At 38.4% G+C, this 25379-nt stretch overlaps 3 protein-coding genes across 9 annotated transcripts in view; 1 reads left to right on the plus strand and 2 right to left on the minus strand.

The window, feature by feature from the left end:
- VMP1 (vacuole membrane protein 1) overlaps positions 1 to 789 on the minus strand; it is a 132228-nt gene extending 131439 nt beyond the window's left edge. The window contains exon 1 of one of the 3 annotated variants that reach the window (XM_045490657.1): positions 638 to 789. The gene's annotated coding sequence lies outside the window, so the exon portion shown is untranslated. Of the gene's footprint in view, positions 1 to 633 lie in introns of all 3 variants that reach the window. The other 2 variants (XM_045490656.1, XM_045490655.1) reach the window with 2 other exon arrangements.
- Positions 1 to 7357, plus strand: part of PTRH2 (peptidyl-tRNA hydrolase 2) — a 57878-nt gene extending 50521 nt beyond the window's left edge. The window contains exons 2-3 of one of the 2 annotated variants that reach the window (XM_045490658.1): positions 829 to 1027; positions 6734 to 7357. In XM_045490658.1, the coding sequence (XP_045346614.1) occupies positions 6734 to 7273 (540 nt within the window). In that variant the 5' untranslated portion in view covers positions 829 to 1027 and the 3' untranslated portion in view covers positions 7274 to 7357. The remainder of the gene's footprint in view (positions 1 to 828; positions 1028 to 6733) is intronic. The other variant, XM_045490659.1, reaches the window with a different exon arrangement.
- A 4036-nt stretch (positions 7358 to 11393) lies between these two features.
- The window catches only part of CLTC (clathrin heavy chain), a 65820-nt gene continuing 51834 nt past the window's right edge, over positions 11394 to 25379 (minus strand). For 2 of the 4 annotated variants that reach the window (XM_045490652.1, XM_045490651.1), the window contains 15 exons: positions 25091 to 25236; positions 24451 to 24634; positions 24057 to 24249; positions 23430 to 23587; positions 23062 to 23226; positions 22834 to 22941; positions 22584 to 22751; positions 22076 to 22225; positions 21858 to 21989; positions 21633 to 21743; positions 20554 to 20724; positions 19751 to 19972; positions 18495 to 18515; positions 14726 to 14801; positions 11394 to 12471 (listed from right to left, as the gene is read on the minus strand). In XM_045490652.1, the coding sequence (XP_045346608.1) occupies positions 12347 to 12471; positions 14726 to 14801; positions 18495 to 18515; positions 19751 to 19972; positions 20554 to 20724; positions 21633 to 21743; positions 21858 to 21989; positions 22076 to 22225; positions 22584 to 22751; positions 22834 to 22941; positions 23062 to 23226; positions 23430 to 23587; positions 24057 to 24249; positions 24451 to 24634; positions 25091 to 25236 (2130 nt within the window). In that variant the 3' untranslated portion in view covers positions 11394 to 12346. The remainder of the gene's footprint in view (positions 12472 to 14725; positions 14802 to 18494; positions 18516 to 19750; positions 19973 to 20553; positions 20725 to 21632; positions 21744 to 21857; positions 21990 to 22075; positions 22226 to 22583; positions 22752 to 22833; positions 22942 to 23061; positions 23227 to 23429; positions 23588 to 24056; positions 24250 to 24450; positions 24635 to 25090; positions 25237 to 25379) is intronic. The other 2 variants (XM_045490654.1, XM_045490653.1) reach the window with 1 other exon arrangement.

The raw sequence follows: 25379 nt of genomic DNA on the forward strand, positions 1-25379 counted from the left end.
TGTGACACAGGGTCACATATGGCTTCTTGGAATTTTAGAGATTAAGCCGATCCCCAGGTTTTACTGCAAGTACCTCCGCTGTAATAGAACAGAGGCGAGGAGAGTGTCAGAAATTTGGAAGAGGTAGAAAATCCTGCCCCTCATAAAGTAGTAAGATATACGTGAAGGGTTTTTGCAAAAGATCAACGGAGCTAAGGCCCCATTCCCTTGGCCACCAACGCTTTAGATGGCACTTACACGCCTGAATTTTGTTTAGAAGCGAATGCATTTAGTATCATGTATTAGTGGCTGGGGAGGGCAAGAACCAAACTGACAGGTCCTGAGAAACAGCTTGGTCATCAGCAGGGAGGATCTTCTCCACTTACTCTGAGGTTCTAGATACCGGGGAAGGAAGAAGGGATGGGTACTCTACAGAAGCTTAGAAGAGCTTCCAAGTCCGCGACGATGAGAGCAAATGATAGGAAATCCAGTGTATGGGTTCACTGTACCGGGGTGAACCGTGAGGTGTCCCAGATAACCTGGTCGAAATCACGGTGCCCCACATCTATATGATCTAAGTGGGAGAGCTCCGGAAGAAGCCAAGCCCTGATGACAGTCTCAGGCTTCCGTCCCCAATTTCACGCGCTCGTTTACCTACCCGCTCTGACCCCGGCTTCTCCGGATCTCAGTATCCTGGAAGCGGCTCCTGACCGACTCTCACACCCGCCGCTGGGGTCCGGCCAACCGGAACTCGCTCTCGTCACTTCCGGTCCGTTTCCCACCCCCCATCCCTCCGGGGACCGCCTCCAAGAGACAAAAGTTCCTTTTTCTTTTCTGCAACCTCCGAAGATCTTCGCGGGATTTCAGTTCGGGTCTAGGTTCGGGACCTGTGGGCGGGACGAGAGGAAGAATGACTGTTGTCTTCGCGGTTCTTGATCCGGAACTTATCAAGGAGTCCCGGAAGAGGTAACTCGTGGGATAGAAGCGTGTTCACTACGCTAGGGGGAAAGCGGAGCGGCGCGAGTGAGGCGTTGGTGAGGTTCTCTAGGTAAGTCGGTCCTTCATTGGGAGGTAATTTTGCATTCTCTCTCCAATTGGAATGTTTCTTTCCACCTCATTACATACCTCCTCCTCCGAGCCTTTCACCTCCGTAAACTGTCTTCCGCCCAACTGGACACTGGAGCCACTACTGCTGTTCAGCTAGTAGTCCTTTGGAAGAAGGGACCAAAATCCTGAGAAGGAGAAGAACCCAGAATTTCTTGTTCCCAGGCAGAGCCTTCATTCAGGCAGCGTGGATACGCTTGCTCCGAATGTGAGAAAATACCGCGCAGGCCTGTTGAGTATTTATTGAATACCCACAGCGTATGAAATGGAGTCCTACGAGGAAAGGAAAGGTTTCCACGAATATGATCGAAAAATGTGTCTCTCTGTGTAACACAGATATAATGTTCAGAGAAGTGTTTAATCCTGTTAGCCCAGGCACTAGGCTCTGAAAATGTGATGTGCAGTCGTTATGTGTAATTGCTACAGCAGTTCTGTAGAGTAAATAATTAAGACTGATTGGGGGATGATAAACACTTGAGATTGGTGTCGTTTGAACCACGCCTTCATGGCTGAAGAGGTTGTGTGTGTTTGTGTTTGTGTATGTAAGTGAAGAAAATAGAAAATAATTCCTGGGAGAGATGGCTCTTTGAAGGGAACCTAGTAATTTGGTGTCGCTGGATAGTACAGTATGAAGCAGAAGAGATTAGGAGAAAGTAGGTAGCAACCAAACTGTGTAGTGCTTTGAATTTGTGCTAAGGGATTTGTTTTATATTTTAGGTGTTTACCTGGTAATATTTTTTTAAGTTTATTTATTTATTTTGAGAGAAAGAGCAAGCAGGAGAGGGGCAGAGAGAGAGAGAATCCCAAGCAGGCTCTGAACTGTCAGCGCAGAGCCCACTGCAGGGCTGGAGATCATGAATGGTGAGATCATGACCTGAGCCGAAATCAGAAGTAGGTTGCTAAACCGACTGAGCCACCCAGGCACCTCCATCTGGTGGTTTTTGAGCAGAAATATTACAGGATCAGATTTGTGTTTTACAAGTATAATTTTAGGGGTGCCTGGATGGCTCAGTCTCTTAAGCTTCAGACTCTTGATTACAGCTTAGGTCATGAGCTCACAGTTTGTGAGTTTGAGGTCTGCATGTGGCTCTCCCAGGAGCTTGCTTGGGTTTCTCTTTCTCCCTCTCTCCCCCCCCCCCCCACCCTCCAAATAAATAAACTTTAAAAAAAAAAAGTATAATTTTAATGGCAGATGGACTAGGATGAACTAGGATATGCATGAAGCAAATGAGGAAAGATCAGAGATAGAGAAGTAATTTGAAGGCTTTTGGCCAAGACATCGATAGGGCACTGGTAGCAAGGATAAGGAGATAGGTTGAACACAGATAAATTCAACAAGGTTTGGTGACTGGATGTGGTAGGCCAGTGGAGAAAGAGTCCAGGGTTACTAAGAAGTCAAGAGTACAGAAAAAGGTGGGCCACATGGATGGCTCAGTGGTTGAGCTTCAAACTCTTGATTTCAGCTCAGGTCATGATCTCTTCGTGGGAGCAAGCCCTGTATAGGGCTCTGCACTGACAAGTGGGGAGCATGCTTGGGATTCTCTCTCTCTCTCTCTCTCTCTCTCTCTCTCTCTCTCTCTCTTTCAATAAATAATAATGAAAAAAAAAGAATACAGAAAAAGGAAATTTTAGAGGGAAAGGAAAATACTGAGTTCAGTGTAGGATACAGATTAGAATACTCTATAGTATTCTAGTAGAAGCTGGAAATTCCAGTTTGGAGCCCAGGAGAGGTGTCAGGAGTCCTCAGCATATGACAATTTGGGAATAAATGGGATTTGCTCTCTCCTGTATTAGATGTCAGCTCCATGAAGAGTGGGACTTTGTTTAGTTCAGTGCTCTATCTCTAAGGTCCAGAACAGTGCCTGGTGCACAATAGGCCTTCCATAAATATCAACTTATTGGATGAAAAGAGAGTTTATAGACCATCACTGTCCAATAGAACTTTCATGGAAATATTCTGCAGCTCAGAGTGACCGTTAGCCACTTCTAAGTTGTTGAGCTATTGGGCACTTGAAATGTGGCTAAGTGCAACTGAAGAATTGAATTTTTACTTAGTTTTAATTAAGTTTAAATAACTGTGTTGACTAATGGATACTGTATTGGATGATGTAGGCATAGACTGAAAAGAAGGATAAACGTGTAAGCAGGTGCAATACATACATCAGGGGCAAATATCAGAGCTAGAGGAGACTGGAAAAAAAACTATCAGAAAGGTGGGATGATAATAGGGTGAAAGTTAGATTAAAGAATTAGAGGGAGGAAAGTTTAAAGAAACGTTATCATCAGTGAGTGGTGGGGAAAACTCAAGAAGAGGCCTAAAAGGAGGCAACTACATTTGGCAATTAACAAGTGTCTAATTCCTTAGCAATATCAGTTGATTGGGGAAAGGAGGCAGGTAATTAAAGAAGTTTAGAGGTAAAAGGAAAAAGAAGTCAGACAGTGGTCCCAGGGTCAAAAAGGATTGGGGAAATTTTTTTTTTTTTTTTTTTTTTTTTTTTTTTTTTTAGGTTAGAAAAGCCAAGGTATAGCCCCAGGGAGTACGATTAACGGGTGGGGAGCACGGTTCCGGAGGGAATGGGATCAAGAACATTGGTGAAAGGGGCTTAGTCTGGGAGGAATTAGAACACACCAGGAGGAGGGTTTTTACAGGACGTGTTTGTTTTGCAATGCCACCATTGCCCAGGATTATCCATGAGACTAAGAATAGTTATGTTTACCTTAGTCTCAATCACTGGGTTTTTGATATGTGTGTGGTGTATATGCAGAAAGGGAAAGAGGCTGAAACACCTTTTGGAGGAGTTAGATGATAATGTAATCAGGCTGATAGGTGATTAGAACATCCTAAAGAATAAAAATGTTAGGTATTAATGGTATTAATATGGTAGAATTAGAGACCTCATGAGGTATGGTACAGAAGCAATGAACTTTGTAATTTCTAGAACTTTTTCTTCTTTCGTTTTTTTCTCTTACTGATATGTTTGTTTTTTGGTGGTTATTTTTGGTTTGTTTAGTTTTTGTTGCTGTTGAGAGAAAGAGTGAGAGTGAGGGAGTGGCAGAGGGAGATAGAAGAGAATCTTAAGCAGGCTGCATGCTCATGAACTGTGAGATCATGACCTGAGCCGAAATCAAGAGGCAGGACACTCAACCAACTGAGCCACCCAGGAACCTGGTATATGTCTGTTTTTAGATAAAGTTCAGAAAGTGAGAAGCTTTCTGTCATGATCTCTAGATGAGTATATTTTATACTACTTTTATTAGTTATATTACTGTGGATAAGCAGGTTCTCTTTTAGATCCTTATTTTTCTCATCTTTAAAATGAGGCTCATGCCTTTTTTAATTTTCATAGCAACCATAATGGAAGTAAAGGGGTTAGCAAGTTATACAACACATAATAGGCCCTCTATATGTGGTTCCCATCTCCAGATAGTACCTGAATCTGGTATATAGGATATTTGGTTACTTTGCAACCTAGAAATGGGTGCAGAAAATCCTTCTAATTGTTGACATGGAGGTTATGGATATAATTTTTACATAATTGAGTATTTATTCAACTTTGGAATCTAGTTGTTAGATTATGAAAGAGAAATCCTGATATGTAAGCCTCATGTAGTAACTAAATGATAGATGCATTCTGAGAAAATGTGGGTTCTAATAAGAATTTAATTTTTTTTTCTGACTGTAAAAAGGCATCTAGAGCCATAAAGTACTATGTCAATACAGCCCTGTCACCATTATTAGTCATACCAGTGAAAGAGGACTGAAACTAGGTACTGACAGCTTACATGTGTGACCCTCTTGCCTCTGGCCATTCCATGTCACTCTCCTTTGATCCTTCAATGTTTGTTTCTTAAATCTGTATTTCTGTGTTAAGTGACAGAAGCTTGAAACAAAAGGCCACATATTGAATTGTTTGATTTATATGAATGTCCAGAATAGGCAAAATAGATTAGCAAATGCCAGGGACCTGGGGGTAGAGAAAATGGGAAGCAACTAGTTACACAGGTTTCTTTTTTTTTTTTTTTTTGCATGCACAAGCAGGGGAGTGGAGCAAAGGGAGAGAGAGAGAATCCCAGGCAGGCTCCCTGTTCAGCATGGAACCCAGTGCAGGGCTCAATCCCATGACCCTGAGATCATGACCTGAGCTGAAATCGAGTTGGAAGCTCAGCAAACTGAGCCACTCAGGAGCCCCAAGGGATTGCTTTTTGAGGCAGTGAAAGTGTTCTGGGATTAGATAGTACTTATGGTTGTACAAACTTCTGGATATATTAAAAAACCACTAAATTGTACACTTTAAAAAAGATGAATTTTTATAGTATGCAGTATCTCAAGAAATTTAACATCCCCTATGGTATCCTTATTTTTAAATTTTTTAAAGATTTTATTATTTTTTTTAATGTTTATTTATATTTGTTAGCAAGGGAGGGGCAGAAAGAGATGGAGACAGAATCTGAAGCAGGCTCCAGGCTCTGAGCTGTCTGCACAGAGCCTGAGGTGGCCATGAGATCAAGACCAAGCCGTAGTCAAGACACTTAACTGAGCCACCCAGGCGCTCCAAGATTTTATTTTTAAGTAACCTCCGCACCCAGTGTGGGGCTTGAACCCACAACCCTGAGATCAAGAGGCACGTGCTGTACCAACTGAGTCAGCCAGTCGCCCCATTCTCATTTAAAATATTTGTGATAAAGTATTTCCAAGACTGCCATCTATGCCATGTAGATTATCCGAGGGCACTTACTTATAAGCACTACAAATATGGTAGTCCCATGTATTTCAATATATAAATGGTTAGATGCTGTTCCACTAGAAGAAACTGATGGTTATTTGTGCCTATACATGGAAGCATTCTGAATGTAACAGCCTCAACTGTAGACTGATACGGGTGTTTTATTGGTGATTCAAATACCATGAATAACTTTGCTGAGGTAACAGGAATTTCTAAAATAAAGAATAAAGGATGATCTTCCTTTGTTTTATATGATAGTTACACTTCTGGCAAATTCAGTGTATATTAGAACTATGCAAAAAATATTTTGTGTCCATGTGTATAATGAAGTTAGCTTCTGGTCTCAGTGATTGATGGTTTTTTACCTATAATTATTTCCAGCGAGAAAATCTTTGCTTTGTAAGACTTTTAGCATTCCATGCTTAGGTCTAGTAAATGTCAGCAGCACGCCTCACTCCAGGCCCATTGCTGTGACAACTAGGAACTTCTCTGAGGGGGTTGGTACCATCCCCATTGAGAACCACTGCATTATGAAGACACAAATAAGCACTATATTCCAGAGAAGGGATGAGTTATTCTTGGTTTCTTTACGTCCTTTAGACAGCGTGATAAAATAGAATATTTCCTTTGTCTACAAGACTTAGGGGGAAGACAGAGGAACAGAGCTTTATGGTATCCCAAGAACTAGATACTCCTTGAGATTCAGAATGATTGTAACTGCTTTACCTGAATTCTTGAATCTTTTCTAGTACAAAGGGAAGAAAAAACAGTACATTAAGATCCAAAATAATATTTTGCTTTTTTTCTGGATGACTTCATAATGGTTTTTAAATGTTGCCACTTATTTACCTAAATTAAGGTGTTTTGTCTGATAAGCCTGTAATTTTTCACTGCTATAGTGATAACTTTTTTTCCTTTCCTTTCAGATGCTCTCCAAATCCTTGGTGATGGAATATTTGGCTCATCCTGGTGCACTTAGCGTGGCTGCCGGAGTTGCTTGTGGCATGTGCCTGGGTTGGGGTCTCCGTGTACGCTTTGGGATGACTCCCAAAAGCTCAGTGAGCGAGATAGACACCGAGACTGGAAGTGAAGCAAGCATCTTAGGAGAAAGTGGGGAGTACAAAATGATTCTTGTGGTTCGAAATGACTTGAAGATGGGAAAAGGGAAAGTAGCTGCCCAGTGCTCTCATGCTGCTGTTTCTGCCTACAAGCAAATTCAAAGAAGAAACCCTGAATTGCTCAAACAATGGGAATACTGTGGCCAGCCCAAAGTGGTGGTCAAAGCCCCTGATGAAGAAACTCTGGTTGAATTATTGACCCATGCAAAAATGCTAGGACTGACTGTAAGTTTGATCCAAGATGCTGGACGTACTCAAATTGCACCTGGTTCTAGAACTGTCCTGGGAATTGGGCCAGGACCAGCAGATCTAATTGACAAAGTCACTGGTCACCTAAAACTTTACTAGGTGGAATTTTGTATGATGATTGTCCCACCACAATGTGTTTTGAAACTGTCAAATTCTAACAATAAAACTGAAATTCTCCCCCTACCTTAAGTATTTTTGAGATCAAAATCCATCCGTTCCCATGTTTTTATCAGGTACTTGGCTCAGTTATCTTGGCTTAAAAAAAAAAGAAAAAAGTCAAATGGTCCTGATGTTTCAAGTGATAGCTGCTGAAACAAAAAAATGTTTGAGAAACTGGTCACAACCAAATTGGATTACAAGGGCGGGTGCGGGGGGGGGGGGGGGGGGACAGCATTTCCTGTGCATGGTTACGTCCCTGTGTAATGGCTTTTCTTCCCCAAGACAACGCTGCTATACCCCATTGAAGGATCAGGGTTCAAGGTATTCTCATTGGATGCAAACTGCAGTTTGTTTTCCTGCCATCACTTTTTGGATGACTGATAGCCAACATTAATAGATCATGGTATAGCCCCACACAGCGGATTTACAGTCTAACCTTCTGGATTAACCCACCTGTGCAGTATTTCACGTTCATTTCCCTGACCCACACTGGCCAAAGATTTCTCAGTAGTGCTTCTACATCATAGCCTATAAAAAATTCCTTTTACTTCCCCACAACTTCCCTAATAGTGCAGGCATTGAAAAACTTGCAGTGGGGCGCCTGGGTGGCGCAGTCGGTTAAGCGTCCGACTTCAGCCAGGTCACGATCTCGCGGTCCGTGAGTTCGAGCCCCGCGTCGGGCTCTGGGCTGATGGCTCAGAGCCTGGAGCCTGTTTCCGATTCTGTGTCTCCCCCTCTCTCTGCCCCTCCCCCGTTCATGCTCTGTCTCTCTCTGTCCCAAAAATAAATAAACGTTGAAAAAAAATTAAAAAAAAAAAAAGAAAAACTTGCAGAGTGACTTGTATGGACTTTGAAGGTAGTACTAGGCCCACACAAGAATCTACGGAAATGGTGAAGTGAATGTGGTGTGTCATGCAACATCCTACTGTTTCTTTACCTAGAACTTAAGGAACTAGATAGTTCAATTATTTAAGGGCATCTTTATTTCCCTTTTGATATATGGTTATCATGACATAATTCCAATAGTTACTGTTACACCACCTGCCCAGGATAGGAGGGAGGTTCCGGTTCCCAAAAGCAACATAGCTTTTTGAATGAAAGTCTTTTAGGGGGACCCTGATAGTATTTCTAAATTGAGTATATCCCAAAGAACTAATGATGCCAGAGAGAATTTTGGCAACAGGTGCATGTGAAGTAGCTCCAATTCTCCACAATTAACTTCAGTAATTAGCATTACTTAGCATTGAGCTTCAAACATCTGCAGCACGATAATACTTCAAGGTCTAAGGTCAGTGGAGTCTGGGTAAAACAATAAAGACTACTGCACTCAGTCACAGTTTGTACTATTTGGTCAGTTTTCTAGAGTTTACACTGGCATATGACAGCACAGGAGAAAGTGCATCTGTGAATGATGCCACAGTAGCAACTGCTTCTAAATAGAATGTTTACACTAGATTCAAAAGTGATGCAACAGCATGTAATTGAGGCGAAGAGAACTTAATCCTAAATGCACCATTCTGGCTCATGTAATTTCTGAGGCTTGCCTCAGAGACTGATGGCTCCAAGTTCAAAGACAGTGCATTCCCAACAGGATGGCCGGCTGACTCAAGTAACTCTAAGTCATGGTATATCTACCAGGATGAATAGTATACAAATTCTAATAATTCCAGAAATATATTATGCTTATTTCCTACTTCACCTGTACTTAGTATTTATTTTATAGGGTGCTTAATCTTACAGTTCTCAAGGTATACTCTGCAAAGCCCATAGGGTCTTTAAGATACTTTCAAGGGGTCAGATATTTTTGTAATGCTAAGACTTTTTTTTTTTTTTTTTTTTTTGCTGTGTTGACATTTGCACGGATAACACAAAAGCAAAGGTGGATAAAACCTCTGGCATCTTTCACGAATCAAGGCAGGGGCACCCTACCTATACAAGTAGTACTTCATTGCCCAATAGTGTCTCTCTCTCTCTCTCTCACACACACACACACGATTCACTTAATGTCCTTCATAAAGCAGTAAAAAAAAAAAAAATTATTAAATTTGACCCTTCACTACTTTCGTCTTAATGTTCTAACACTGAACACTTCTGGTACACACTGAAGTATGAATGTTGTCCTGAGAGAAAAAAAATGTGTGGCTGAGTTGTGAGCTGAACTAGCAGCCTTGGTCATGGAAGAGTTTTACTTGTAAAAACTGACAAATTAAGTATCCAATTAGCCAATCATTTTAAGGAAAGCAACAGACCGTATTCTGGAAAACTTCTATCTACCTCTCCTCCAAGTTTCCCAAAACCTAAGATTTTTCTGATGAGATCAGTGTTCCTCACAGATAGGATTTTTAGATATGTGTCAACATTTAGAAAACCTGTACAAATTAATGAATCTATTTTCCATATAACCAATGCATGAGGGTACAAATCATGCATAGATAAAAGATCTATTCAAACTAAAGACACTAATGGATTTTAATATGTTAAAGTTCAGTGTTACGGTTTCAGATTCCACATTTCAACTACTACAAGTATCTGAAAAGGCTATTAAAATACTTTCCTAATTATACATCTTCGTGAGGCTAGACTTTCTTCACATACTTTTTAAAAAAAGTAGTAACAGTGAATGCAAACAGAATCCAGCAGTCTTCTGTGAAGAAAAACTTTGAAGAGACTTGTAAAAAACAGTGCAATTCCATTTTTCTCATTTAAGAAATAAGGCTAATATATAATTGTTTATGTTTACATGCAATGAGTTTAATAGTTACATTTAAATAAATTTTTAAAATTTGTTTTTACAGAACATTCAAGCAGCCCTGCTTGGAGCTCATATCATTCTGTTGCTATTGTACTAATGTCTATGTTGAAATAGTTAACAAATATCAGATTTTTTTTTTTTTTTTTTGTACAATGGCTATATTTGGATACTAGGGCAAAAGATCACTGAAGGTATGTTTACCTCCTCAGAGGTTTTCCATTACTCTCTTCTCTCCTGTTTCAGTTACATTTAGACAATTATAAGAATTCTTAATACTGTTTCCTGTTTTAAGTTACGTCTCCCAGACCATCATCCTATTCAGAGTAATGTCATGGAAGATCCCTTAAAATAAAGTTTATTACCAATTTGTTCTACCGCTTATGTACAACACCCACTGCCAAGTCTTAAGGTAGGCATTTTGTGATTTAAACATACTCCTGCAAATAATTCTGGAAAGTACTCATCATGTTAATACACACAAGGGAACATATTCAGAGGTTCACAAAGTATAGGAAAGGTCCAGAAGAACACATCTCGACTGAAAAGGATTAAGCTCCCAAGGACCACTGCTATTCTCCCTGTTGATTTTGATTAACAACAAAGGCAGGGAGGCAGAGATCCACAGCAGAAGCATAAGTACAGCTCAATGTTTTCACTATGACAAACCAAAACAGGAGAAGGGATTTTCTAGTTAATACTATAATTTTAGGGGTAGGATGATTAAAAGTGGGGCAGGGCAGGGGTTCTATGTTTAAAAAACAAAAAACAAAAAAACCTGTGCTGCTTATGGTCATTTGCCTGGTCGGTGTGGAGAATTATAGGGCAATACAAGGCTAGGTTTGGTGGAGGACTGGGTTTAATCCTCTAACTCTTTTGAGGATTAAAAAGTGAAATGAACTTAAAGTAACATTCTCAGCCATGAACAAAAAGGGTTGAATTCAAACACTGGCTTAAAAAAATTCCACTTAAAAGTACTCATACTTTGGGGCCCTTTTCATGGTGAGGCACAGTATGTTAACTACATGCTTATATACTTTGATCGCAAGTTGACAGAATACCCATATCTGTTCATTTAAGTGAAATGCTTAGGTAAAAACCCTGAAGTGCCACTTGGTTAAAATGATGGGAGACAGCCAAAATGTGGCCTACTACAGTGTTCTTCAGACTGCTGCATGTACCTTGTTAACCACAGGAATGTACATGATGTAATGCTGTGTATTTCCCTATCCCAATCCTCATTCTGCTTTTGCACTCACACCTCCCTGTACCACCTCAATACCCAATATAAAACTACCACAACCACGGTTCTTTGGTTAAAATTTGAAAGGTATTTAATTAAAACTGCCATTCTACGTTATTTCCACAGTCCAGTAATTTATTTTAAATTTGAGTAATTTCAAATTCCACAAACAAAACTGAAGAACAGCAATATTTTGTTTGAATTCTCTCTTCTGTACACTCAGTGATCTAAAACACCACAATATCCAACATACACAAACCTCAGGGAAGGGTTAGTAAATACACACAGATTGGAATCATGGTGCTCTTTGTTCCTGAATGGAATGGTCCCACAGAAAAAGCACAGGATACAGCACAACATAAGGGCACCTGTTACATATGAAGTGAGCAAAAACACACTAGCATTTTCTATATGCGTAATGAGGAAACCTGCATAGGTTAGAGGGCCTTTTATGCTCATTTAAAAGTCAGGCAATTTGTCTGTAATGCATTTTTCAAATAATTTGGAGAGCACTGCAATCCAATGTAGGATATGCTGATTAGTGTTGTCTTTGTTGGCATTGACAGTCTTACATGGTCACATACCAATACTTTTGCTGTAGCTTTTGAGTAAGAGATTTAAATGCATTTTAGACAATACATATCATAAGCTGTTTACATACACTAAATTTAAGAGATTCAATATTAGAGTTTTTTTTTCTTTAAACACTACAGAGTGCAAATCAGGTTCTTCACAACAGATTGAGTATTAAGCAGTTCTTCAAAGAATGAGGGGGAAGAAAAAAAGCCCAACTGAATAAACATTGAAACTATTCCCCTTTGAAAATAAATTCTAAAATGATGCGGAATGTGAAATAAGCTTTTAACACAGGTGATCCGAGTTTATAGTTAGAAACAAAAAGTAGTCCTTCATGAAATAAAGGTTACAAGAACATGTGCCTGTTTTCCCATTATAAACTGAGAAGCGGGTAGAGACGATGTTTCAGTACGAAAATAGGCGACTACAGGATCAGCTTTCTGTCTCACATGCTGTACCCAAAGCCAGGCTGTGGCTGCCCATAGGGTGGTGCAGTATAACCATAGCCAAAAGGTGCCTGGGGAGGGACTGCAACACTGGGTCCTGCTGTCAGCATCAACTGGGGCTGACCTAAAGAAGAAAAACAAGAAAGGGTAGGGGGTGGAGGGGCAGGAGGTGGGACAAATTGTTAGCAGTGTAGACTATCATACTCTAATCTCCCCTACTCTAAGAACATAATCAAAACTTAGAATGAGTTTTGTGGTGGTACTTTTGACTGTCACAATTTTGGCATCACACCCACCCTAAGAAGGGTTCTGCCTAAAAAGCCAAACAATTCAGGGCAGAGGGCAGAACAGTGACAGTAATTATGTTACCTCATTTTATTTAAAACAATATGCACAGGCATGCTTGACATGAATGGGCAAGACATCTGCCAATACACTTATCACCACATGGTACTCACACATGTTTGGTGAAATAAGCACAGGAAAGCTTAACTTTTTAATGATGTGGTTTTAACACAAATAAACTTTTAAAATTAGATTTAAATTTCTGATTTAAACAACATAAATGGTAATGAAATGAAATGGTAATCTAATGGATATCTAGGAAAGAATCTAGTACTAGTTAAGAGAAAAACAAAAACAAGACACATTCAAATATGCTTACGTATGAATACATCAGAACATAAATCTGTTTCAAATACTGTATGAGCACTCGTACTTCATTAAAAAAAATTTTCAGGGGCGCCTGGGTAGCTCTGTCAGTTAAGTGTCCAACTTTGGCTCAGATCTTATGGTCTGTGTGTTCAAGCCCTGCAATCAGGCCTTGCGCTAACAGTGCAAAGCCTGCTTGGGATTCTGTCTCTCCCCCACTTGGAAACACACTCTCTCTCAAAATAAAGAAATAAACTTAAAAAAAATTTAAGTAAACTCCACCCACAATGGTAGGGCTCAAACTCATGACCCCGAGATCAAGAGGTGCATGCTCTACCCCGACTGAACCAGCCAGGCACCCCAACACTCAACTACAAATAGTAGTTGATCACATACAGAAAATGACCTGTAGAGAAACCTGGTTTATTTAAAAGGAAAAAAACAATGTAACACCTCTATCCACTACCTTGCAAAAGAAGTAATCTTAATCTCCCTCTAGAATGTAAACCTAGTGCAAAGTTTCTCTCAGACAGGTGACCTCAAGTCTCTCTTTTGTGAACAACCAGAATTTGTTTTGTGAGCAAATTCTTTTTGGAAACCAGCAGTTTATAAAAATCACTTTTAACTTTGATACTGAAATTTTCAACTGCCTAGAAGGACTCTCCATTTAAATACCCTGAAGGTAAGCCAAATTCAATAGGTGCTCCCAAAATATTACCCCCACCCTATTTTTGTTCCTATTGTTCCCTATCTGAAATACGCAAACATCTTGCTCCCATCTTTTAACCTACTTTAATCATCCTTAATCTACTTTTAAGTTTATCTTCTCCAACTTTATCAAAACTATGCAGTCCTCCAAATTCCCAAAGTCTTTTTTATCTACAATAAAAAGGAGATGGGGGGGGGGGGGGCGCCTGGGTGGCTCAGTCAGTTAAGTGTCTGTTGATCTTAGCTCAGGCCTTGATTGTGAGTTCAAGCCCGGTGCTGGGCTCCACACTGGGTGTAAAGCCTACTTTAAAAAGTAAGTAAGTAAGTAAGTAAGTAATTAAAAGGAGACAATGTCCTAATATGTTTGTCTATTATCATTTCCTTTAGCAGGCTGAGATATAATGGTCACAATTTTATGCCTTCCTCCAAAAAACACCTGATTACAGCGACATAATATATACCCTTCTAATTCATTGTTCAAATGTATCTGTTCACCAAGAGTACAAGTCTGAACTACTTGCACATAGAAGAAATTAAATTGCCCTATATATTCACTGAGAGTTTCAAGATCCTATCTCTCTGGAAAGTTCTCAAATGGAAACTACCTCGTTTTCTGCCCCAGTTAGAACTTAAAGAGAAGATACACTCTGTCTGTAAAGCACCATAAAGACAGCCTTGGCATGTTTTCTTAGCTTCTGCATTTCTGAAAACTGAATTCATCAATACTTCTAATTTATGAATATGTAATCAATCAGTGAGCAGGCAAGAGGAAAATTTAGGTTATGATCTTAAGTGACTATTTTTTAAGATTATCTTTGCATTTAAGACTACCTTAAGTGAATAATAACAGTGTCTGCTTTAAGACTGTTTTCAGAAAAAGATGGTAGAATTATTCCTGAACTCTGTGAGCTTTTTGCACTTTAGACACTTAACTGTATTTCTATTCTGAAGTAGGATCCTTAAAGAATGAAACACTTGTCTACTACTTTTCTGTGGGTTTAAAGAGAGAGAGAGATTACCATAAACGATAGGTTGCGTCTCTGTAGCTTGTTCTTCTTCTTTTCTCAGTGATTCCGAAGCATCTAATTTATCCACCTGGAGAAAAACAGGTAATGTTACTTAGCACCTCAAAAATATTATACACCTAGGTTTATGGCAGAAAGTGGAAAAGCCTTAGTATGTTGAATTTTGTCAAAATAAAACAGACTAGAAAGAATATTCTCAGGCCCCCTCAAATTCAATGGCAATGTTCATAGTTCAGTCAAGGTGATTTTTAGCACTGTCATTATAAACCCTCAGGAAGGAGGGATTTATAAATGCCATAAAAGCTCACGCCAGGCTAAAACTGGGCATGCTAGGATGCAGCCAGCCTGAGGGAGGGAGATAACAAGAAGGAACCACTTTTTCAAATGAAGTTTAAACTTTATCAAAGGTAATAATAATGAACTCATAACCAGACAAGACTTCCCTCCCCAAAGGAAATGATATTCAAAAAAGTGAAATGAGTTAATGACTGGACAAGTACTCATTTAGAATAAGCTATCTTTTGCCAATTGTGCACAGCTTCTGCTGATAATTGTTATAGGTGCGGACTGAAATTTAAGACACAAAGTGGCTCCATATTCCATCTTTTTAGATAAAGACAGGCTGCATGTTTTAATGCTCTATTTTCTAAGAAGTAGAAATAGTAGTAGGAATGCCTAATTTTTGCCACATCTTTGAGGAAGAATTTTTGTTTTTAATGAAGCCAAAGAAGTAAATGGCTACTACATGCTAACTACTCTAAATAAAAGTGGATAGTATCAGACAGAACTAATATAGTAGGAGTCCAAATGTTTAAAAAAAAAAAAAAAAAAAGTGAAAAAAAAGGAGCTGGAATACACAGGTCCCTCCATAAACTAGTTATGTGACCCTGGCAAACCACTGTACTGACCCTCAAACTTCCTTGTCTATATAATGATGGTTGAATAAGATATTCTGCAAAATTTGTTATAGGACTAACATGATCTGGTACTATAATTCTGTGAAGAATTGGGAAGAAAGGATGTTAGGACAATGGGCTTAGGGGATATCTGCTATACAACTTCTACCTGCCTTTTAAACTCTATCTTTTTAAACTACTTTTAAAAAGTTGGTATCTCAGTGAAAGTCTTATTATTAGTTGGTCTATCATTATACTAGAAGTAAAACTAAAACTTCAAATTCTGACATGATCTATTCCTAGTGGTTTTCAGAGCGCGCCAAAATGAGAGGCAGAATACAGGAAGATCTTTTAATGAATGTTCACGGCATGTTCCTCAAAAAGGTAAATAGTGAAAAATCACTCACAAAAAAAGACATGCAGACGTCAGTGAAAAACTATAAAGACTGGGTCCTAAAAAGGTTAAAACAGCCCTTCCTTTCTCTTTGAAAGTATTTAAAAGTATGTTTGAGTCTTCACATAGGTTATTAAGGTTAGGACAGTATTTTATACATATTTTAATTGTCCCATATTAAATATTACATATATCTAGTAGAATGTAAGTCTAATGCATTCTAGTTTATTAGGGAATAATTTGAGAAATGTAAGCTGAGGTAGACTCTAGATACCTTCAGATAAAATGTAGTTTTTCTACACTAGGAAGATGGGTTGGTTTGCTTTTGTTTACAGTTTTCCTATTTTTATAGACTAAAATAGTTCATGTGTTACAGAGTAGCTCAATATCAAAGTAAAAACTACTATGGCGAAGTTCCATGAGAGATACCCAATGTTTGGCATTCAAACTTAAATATTATTACTTAAATATTAAAAGCACAGTCTGTGCCATCAAGGGGTTTTGCGAACTAAACAGTATCCAAGAGTGAGCTAAAGAGGTTATACCAAAAAATACATGGATGAGTGTGCTTAACTTCCAAGTTATTAGAAGAAAAATGAAACAGCAAAAAACCCCACCACTGCAAAATACATTTCCAGACTTTCAAGGACAAGAATCTAAAGTGAACACATGTGTAAACCTAAATGTCAGAGGTGAACTTGAGTCAGATGTTGAAGAAAGAAGTCCTGTTACAGAAGTACACCAAAGACTTCGAAGAAGAGCTAGCAGTATCACATTGCCCATGCATGCACATAGGCAGGTTGGGCAGAGGGCAAAAAAAGAAAAAAAGACCTCTGAAGGAATAGCATCAAACTAAGCAAAAAATTTTTATTTTTCTATAATATGGGACAGCCTCTGGCACAGCAACATCCAATTTTGGTTTCCACTGACACAATTTAGACTGCTCAAAAAAGAAAAGCAGAGAAGGCTTTTATGAACACAAGCTTTTGTTAAGAGCTGTAACAAAAGTTTCTGATCCTTGGATAAAAAGAAAAATTACAGGGATAAAAAGAAAAATTACAGGTAAAGCGTGTCACTGAGATCAGTTCCATCTGTACTATTAAAAATTCACTATAATGTAAAAGGCTTTTCCACAAAGACTGCAATATGCTGCAGAGGAAAAGTTAACATGCAGTCAGTTATTCTGGTGTATGTGTGCATGAAAAAAAGGCAAAAGTACTGAAGCAAGAAGTGAGATCTGAAGATGACTGTTGCTATACAGGCTCTCAAGAAACACACACAGCCCACAGCAATGCTTTAAGAGTTTCAAAAGTAGTATGATGTAATTGCAATGACTGTTGTACATGCTTGATTTAAAACAATGCATAACACTGCAGTTCAATTACCTGTTTTTCACACACACGCTTTCTAACTGCCTTGCTTACTAGCTGCTGAAGGGCCTCACACACAATGCATTTTACTCAGGTTTGCCCTAAGTTCCAATGGTGATTCCAGTTTGGTTCAACATAATTTCAAGGCATTGTCCCCCACCCAAAATCTTTTAAATTTGTTTCAACTCTCCTTTACCTTCCCACCCTTTTACTACAACAATTTGATAACGGACGTCAGTTTGTTTCATTTATATTGGGATGGAGACAAGCCAATGAAGGAAGCAGCAACCAAGAGGTGCCTAAATTTGACCTTGGACAAGCCAACAGATGAATGAAAGCAAATTTTAGGTATCTTCAGAGGTGTCCCTTATTACAGGAAGAAGTTAATATTGCTTCATTAAATACAGAAATATTCCGTGTTGCTTAGCAACAATTACAGCAAGCTACTCTCATGATTAAAAAAGTTTTGTTTCCTCTTGAAAACGGACTAGCACCATAAGAACTGGACACCTGGAGAAACATGAGGAAAGTCTCTTCGGAAGCAGCTAGTATCTCTTGTATCTACTTTCAGCAAAAAATTAGTAAGAATCAAGAGATCAGAAACTGGATCACAGTCCTTCAATACCAAAAAAAAAAAAAAAACCCCAAAAGCCTTTTAGGGCATATATATACATATATAAATTCAACAACTGTCAGGCAAGCTCACAAAATAAAACCAGAGGCTGCTTAAATTTATTTAGAGTATTAAGAAAATCCTATTATGGTCCAGATACCCTGACAGGGAAGAGAAATTTCCTGAAACTTTGGAAATTAATATGGAAACTCACCATGCTCAGTTTTTAATAATACATTTAAGAGAGACTGTGAACCAACTACTGATTAGCCTCCTGCCCTTCCTAAAGCCTATTAGCCGATTAGTAGCAAACATCTACTAATGTCCTACAGCTCTATTATAGTTATGTTTCAAGGGACTTGCAGAGGCTTTAGTGAAAATTTATTGGGGGGAAAAAGCAGCAGCAGCGTAGAAAAGGAAGGAAAAAAATCATGCAAATTCCTTAGACTTAGTCCTCCAGACTTAAAGATGGAAAAGAATCAACTTTCACCTTTTCCTTTATTGCATCAACCTGCAAAGGAATTCAGAAGGTGCAGCTTAGAAAAAAATCAAATTCCATATTGAGCATAAAAAGGTAGAATCAGCAACAAAGGTTTAGGGGAGAAACATCTAACCACTAAAAAAGGCATGAGAAAAGTGAAAATAAAGGGCATACTGGAAGCAAAATTTAGAACTTTTTTTTAAACTTCAGAGCTTATTGCAGAAGAATTTGTGCTAGAGTCAGTGTGAAAGAAAGCAGCATAATCACTAGTAAAACTTACAGCATTTCGGTTAACAGCAGCTTAGAGCCAGGTCTTATAAGTTGGCATTATGCATATAAAAAGAAGCTATTCTCATCTATAGCTGATATAAGGCAACTGTTTTCTTACACTGGATTTCAAGCAGTTTTTATACCAAAAATGTTAATTCTTAAAAAATTATAACTGGACACAATGGTATCTACTAGATGGTAGCCTAAAGAAATATTCATACTGGGGGCCGTTAGTGGTACTTTGTTTTTCCCCCTTTACTCCGGCATGCTGAAGAGATCAGATGGGAAACTCCAAATTTAATAAGCATGTTTTTGCTTTGACAAATGGATCCTTTAGGACCATTTTTTTTTTTTAAATGTTCTACAGTAAAGAGCTAGTAACTGTTGAGTTTCTAGTGAGTAAAAAATATTATGATATCAAAAAGGGACACTAAGAGGAGTGAATTTAATAAAATGAGTATAACCACAGCTTGTTTAATGCACTTTTAGGTAATATGTTAAACTCCTATGATTTTTTTAAATTAGGGGTTAAACTATCAAAATATTGAGAAAGTTAACAGGATGTTAAGAATAAAGATTTTGCTTCCCAAAAAGAAACAGGCATACATATTAAAGTCAAGAAGCAACCAAAAAAAAGGGAATCTATACTACTAAGTTACGGACATCTAAGTCACAAGAACGGATTTGAGAAAGATGTTATTTTCGGGAAAAAAAAAATTTTTTTTATCAGATGTTAAAAAAAAACAAACATACAATATAGAAGTAATACTATTCACCCTCAGAAATACATGGAGGGTAAACATACTGACATGTTTGAGTTCCCTTTTCCATTCAATGTCACTTGTCAGACATCAAAAATTTCTGGAGAATATTTTATGACAATCAAATGACTTACTTCCACTAGACAAAAAAAATTTGAAAAAAATAGACCTGCATGTGGAATTTTATATATCCTCAAGGTAAGTAGTTCTGAATACACACAGAGGCGCCATTACCTTTGTCAAGTATTCCTTCATGACCTGGATGAAATAGGGCATGGCAAAATCCATGATATTGTGCCTCCATGCAGTTTCAAGGACAACATCTGGCCTTAAAAGATCATAACAGGTAAAAAGACAAGCTCCAAAGCACTCTCTTTTTTCTTCCTGCAAAAACCACTGTAGGAGTTCTTCAGCCAATTCAGTATCTTTAGATTCAGAGGCATACTGCATTGCATCCTATTCAAAGGAAAGGATGATGGTGAAACATTAAACTCAAATATGCTGAAATGGCAAACCAATTATATACGATGGGGGGTGGGGGATCCCAGTTATATCATTTAAATTGAAGATTTGTTGAAAGAAAAGAAAAAAATAGGATGAACAATCTTTTTTTAAACAGAGAGTGGCTTGACAGAACATAAGATGACCACTAGAATCAAGAAATTGACTTAATTACCACCTCCCTCAAATGGGGGCTTAAAGACAATTCTCACATTTGCAAGACTAATACTTATATAGACCATAATCACTTCTCTTTTAATTTCTTCTAAATTTATTTACTTTGACAGAGAGCAAGTACAAGCGAGTTTGAGAGGGGCAGGGAGAGAGAGAGACAGAATCCCAAGCAGGCTCTGCTCACAGCTGGACACAGGGCTCAAACTCAGTCAGAACATCACCTAAACTGAAACCATGAGTCGGAGACTTAACCAACTGGGCCTCCCAGGTGCCCCTGTAATCACTTCTAATACACCATTATAGGGTTACAACAGGTCATCTAGTACTTGACTTAATAGGCCGGCCCCCACCAACATTCCCACCTTGTACAGGCTGTCTTTCTTGCACAGCTCTACACTCTGTTTCCAGCGGTTGTTGCCTTTGAAGAGATAAGCAGCAATTCTTCTGAACTCAATGAGTTCATGTTTTTCCAAACGCTGAGCAAGTGAGATATTGTCAAAGTTGTCATAAGCATCTATAGATGTTCGCAGAGCCTTAAAAAAAAGAAAAAAAAAAGCCATCCAATGCCAAATCAGTTTCATTTTAGTTTAAAATTTATTCCATGATTCTTGATCAAGGAGTCATTACTGTATATGACTGACTGTATATGATGTGATCAATATGCTGTATGATGTGTATGTATAGAATACAACTTGATCAATGAGCATTGTAATATGACAGCCTAGATTCAAGCATCAAACCAGAAAGTTGTAAGCTGAACAAGTATCAAGGTTCTTCAATCTGACTGTATAACAAAAATCTTCAAAGGTACTACAAAACTTCTGTAATTTTCTCCAAGGTTTTCAGTATCAAAACTTTGAATAGTTATGAAAATGGCAGGATTTGTAATTTGGAGGATAAGATTTTATGCTTCAGAGAAACTTCTGATACAACGTGACATGGTAGTTAGTCATATAGCTAAGCATGGGATCTGAACCCATCATTTGTTGGTAATAAGAGAAAGAAAAAAGGCAACTAGCTTAACCTTAACTGTAATTTTGTTTTTGCAAAATTCTTCACAAAGGCAAGTTTATTAAAAGACAGATACTAATACGTTACAGGGCAAGAAAAGCAGTGAATATTAATACCAAATCAGTTTTACAGACTAGTTAAAAAAATCCAAAACTCTTTGAACCTTGCCTACAATCAAGATGTTTAGGGATGAAGTAACCATAACATTTTTTCTAAAGCATTAACCAACACAAGATCTAAGCAAAATTCTGCAAACTTTGCACTTAAAAGTCAGATTTATTGATCCTGAAAACACCACTAAATTAGATCCAAGGCATACAAGAACCTACTGTTTACAAACCTAAGGGATAATGGGTTTTACTCGAAAACATACCAATAACCCAATTATAACCTGAATTTTGAGAATATATGCAAGAACTAAAAGTTTTACCTGATAATCTTCTTCGGTAATAAAGAGGTTGTTCAGTGATTCATTCACAGACTTGTTGTTGTGGTTTTGAACTGAACGCAAATATGGTTTCACCAGTGGTAGCTGTTTAACCTTTAAAATAAGGAGTGTTTTACAAACATAATACATCCTTCAAGTTCCACAGACAAAAGTTACCGATGTAAGTCTTAGCTCCCTACTATGAGGTTATGAAGTTTTTAGAATTACCTTGCTGAAATAATTGACAGCACGAGTATGATCCAACCGTGGAGACAGCACCATCAGCAAATCATTTAACAACAGAGGCTTGAATTCTAGGTAGAACTGTATTGCTCTGTAGTATAGTTCCACATTGGCAACCTAAAGTGGGAAAAGTCCACATAGAAGTTGAGTTATTTACTAATGAGCTCCTTTTGAAGCTTGTATCTTCTGAAGAAGATACACACCTTGGTAATAATATCTTTGAACTGCCCTTCTTTCCATGCATCAGTTGGATGGTTCATCATAGTAATTATGGCATTATCATACTCTTCATACTTGTCATACAAAAACACCAATTCTGCCCAGAGATGAGCTTGTTCTGCAGCTCTAAGCACCTATGTAAGAGAGATTTAATTGCTTTAGATATGGGTCTGTAATTCTAGCTAAAGCTTAAAAAAGAAAAGAAAAAGAAAAAAACAGAGGAAGGAAAGTTTATTTGAGAGAAAGAGAGAGCATGCACACATGTGCACATGTTGCAAATGGGTGAGGGGTAGAGAAAGGGAGAGAGAATCCTAAGCAAGCTCCACACTGTCAGTGCAGAGCCTGAAGTGGGCCTAAACGCACAAACCATGAGATCATGACATGAGCCGAAACGAAGAGTTGGGATGCTTAATCGACTGAGCCACCCAGGCAACCCATTAAAGTTTCAGTTATAGCTACAGAGCCATCTCACAATGTTAAAAGGCTGATTACCTTAGGAATATTCACTCTGGACCAGAACAGCTCCAGATGCTCCCTCATTTTCTGTGGCTTAAATTTAGAATATAGAATAGCTAATTCGGTAAACATTCCCATATGAGCTCGCTCAAGTCCCAGTGCTGCTTCCAACATGGTTATCAGTTCTTCAAAGTATCCTCGGTCCTGAATAAGGGAAATACGCAATTAAAGTTTAAGACTATCTGTGGCAATAGATCTCAACTAATAAAAGACTCTTGTTCATTACCTGATAGTAGTTGATAAGTTCCTCCAATTCATCTGCATGTACTACAATATGAAGCCCACACATTTGAGCTAGACGGAACTCCTTGCCATCTACACAGGCGAAGCAGACCTATAACAAAAATTTCAACTACATAAACTCAAATGTAAACATGGCTGGTTAATTCAATTAATCAGTTTAAAGAGATTTCTAAACATCTGAATTCTTCATTCAAACTGGTATTGAGATTACCTCTTTCCATGTTCGAGTACTATTAGCTTTCCTAGCTCCATCAACAGCTGCCTGATATTCACCCAGGTGAACGAGGGTAGATGCCAAGCGTCCAAAATTGGAGACATTGTTGTACAGTAATTTAGCAGCATCATACATTTTTTCATCATAACAACGATCACCAACCTGAAACAAACAAACGCAAATAAACACAATCCATTTTTGGTAGGCCTAAACTCAATCCTCATTCCAAAGTCACAATTCAATTTAATACTGATAAACACTGTATTTCCTTTGGAATCATCAGTTGTGATGGGTTGATCCTACTAATAAAAAGTTGCTTAACAGTTGACTTCTACACTTTGAAAAAATCTGAACAGGAAACCCACTTGTTGGATATGAGCATTATTTGGCCCATTGATGAACTCTTCCAACTCTGCAAGGCGGTTTGTTTTAGCCAGTGCAAATATCAATTCTGTCTCCACATAGGATTCACGAGCCTTCTTACGGGCCATCTGCAAGTACTTCACTAGTTCTTCCCAGTTTCCTAGGTATAAAGAAGAAAATAAATCCAAACACTAATATCCTAACATTTTTCACTCAAGTAAATGAAAATTATTGTTAATTTCCTTTTTAAGGAACCAATATAGAAAATAACAAATCTAAACAATGAAATGCATCTAAAATGGCAAAATTCCTGTTCCGTTTCTGTATTATCACTGACCAAATGAACAGTTGAATTCCCCCTTTATTAATTATCTTTTTCCTTTAAGTTGTAAGATTAGAACTCGATCAGAATTTTATGAGAATTTTAATCTTCCCTATGGACCTTTGTAAGTTCACAAAATGCAGCCTTTCTGTATGTGGACTAAGATGGAGTGCTAAATGTCTTCACAAGTAACCGTGCAATATCTAACTCCTATATAAATTCAGAACAGACCGATGTCCTAATGCTTAGGGCTAATCATAGCTTCAGTACATTTTCTGAGGTCACAAACACATAAAAGAAGTCATACCACTGGTGTTGGCAGCCTGAACAACTTCCATGTAGGATGAAGGATCATCCGCTTTGATGTAAGAATCAATGGCTTCTTTCACCATTCCTTTCTGCAACTGGGCTTTTGCAAGCTGACTCCAGACCGCTGGTTCATTGCAGCGTTCAGCAAACTCATATGCCCGGTCCAAGTTTCCAATATGTTCAATCAAGACCTAGGCAACCAATTTCTGAATTAGGGTTACAGTAGAATGAATCTGGCCACACAGCAATTACATGTAAATGGTTAGGATTTTATTGCTTTTTCTATTGCCCAAGCCATCAATTATGCCAGGCCTAACAGGCCTGTATAGCATACAATAATTAAGAGAAGGCAGTACCTTCAGTAAATCAACTTAGGCAATCTGAAGACCTACCTGCACTGCTGAAGTATTGACATCAAATTTCCGGAAAATGGCAAATGCTTCTTCAAACAACTCATTGCAGATTGCGATATTGGCAATATCTGGGGCATCATAATTATCCAGGCGGTTAATATACTCCATAACACGTGTACGGTCAGCCTTGATTGCAGTGAGGATGAGGAGGTTTTGCAAATTCCTTTTAAGGAAAAAAAAATTTTTGGATGTATTATTTCAAAAGCTTATTAGTCATGAAGAATAAACACTACAGCTATGAATAGTTTTTTTTTTTTTTGTCTCAATGGCAGGATGAGGAGTGTATGAGAAGAGTAATAATTCAGACAACATTCTCTAGTCTTTGTCTTTTTGTTCCTTCTCAAAACTGAAAAGCCACAATTTAAGACTGAATATAAGAGGGGGGGTGCCTAGGTGGCTCAGCTGGTTAAGCAACTGACTCTTGGTTTGGGCTCAGATCATGACCTCATGATTAGCGAGTTCAAGCTCCTCCTCATGCCCCACACTGATGGTGTAGAGCCTGCTTGGGATTCTCTCTCTCCCTCTCCCCCTCCCCTGCTCGCTTTCTCTCACTCTCTCTCAAAATACATTAAAAAAAAGACTGACTATAAAGAGCCAATGGACCCTTCTTACAGCATACCTGTGTTCACTGAATACAGAGTTATCAAGGACAATTTTCTCCAGCAGTTCAATGAGTTCATTAGGAAGGTCTGCAGTCATAAAAGCCTTGACAGTTACTGACACTTCTTCAGGGTCCTGAGTTTCAGACAAGGCTGTCTGTACAACCTATAGAATACATATAGAGTTAAGTACTAAAAATCAGGGTGGTTATGAAGACATTATCTAATGAGAATAATCTGGCATAGGAAAAATACCTTTACATTTACCACACAAAGGTGTTTTCTACACAAATCCACATATACCCATAT

This window comes from Leopardus geoffroyi, chromosome E1, assembly GCF_018350155.1.
Source record: "Leopardus geoffroyi isolate Oge1 chromosome E1, O.geoffroyi_Oge1_pat1.0, whole genome shotgun sequence".
Classification (NCBI taxonomy): Eukaryota; Metazoa; Chordata; class Mammalia; order Carnivora; family Felidae; genus Leopardus; species Leopardus geoffroyi.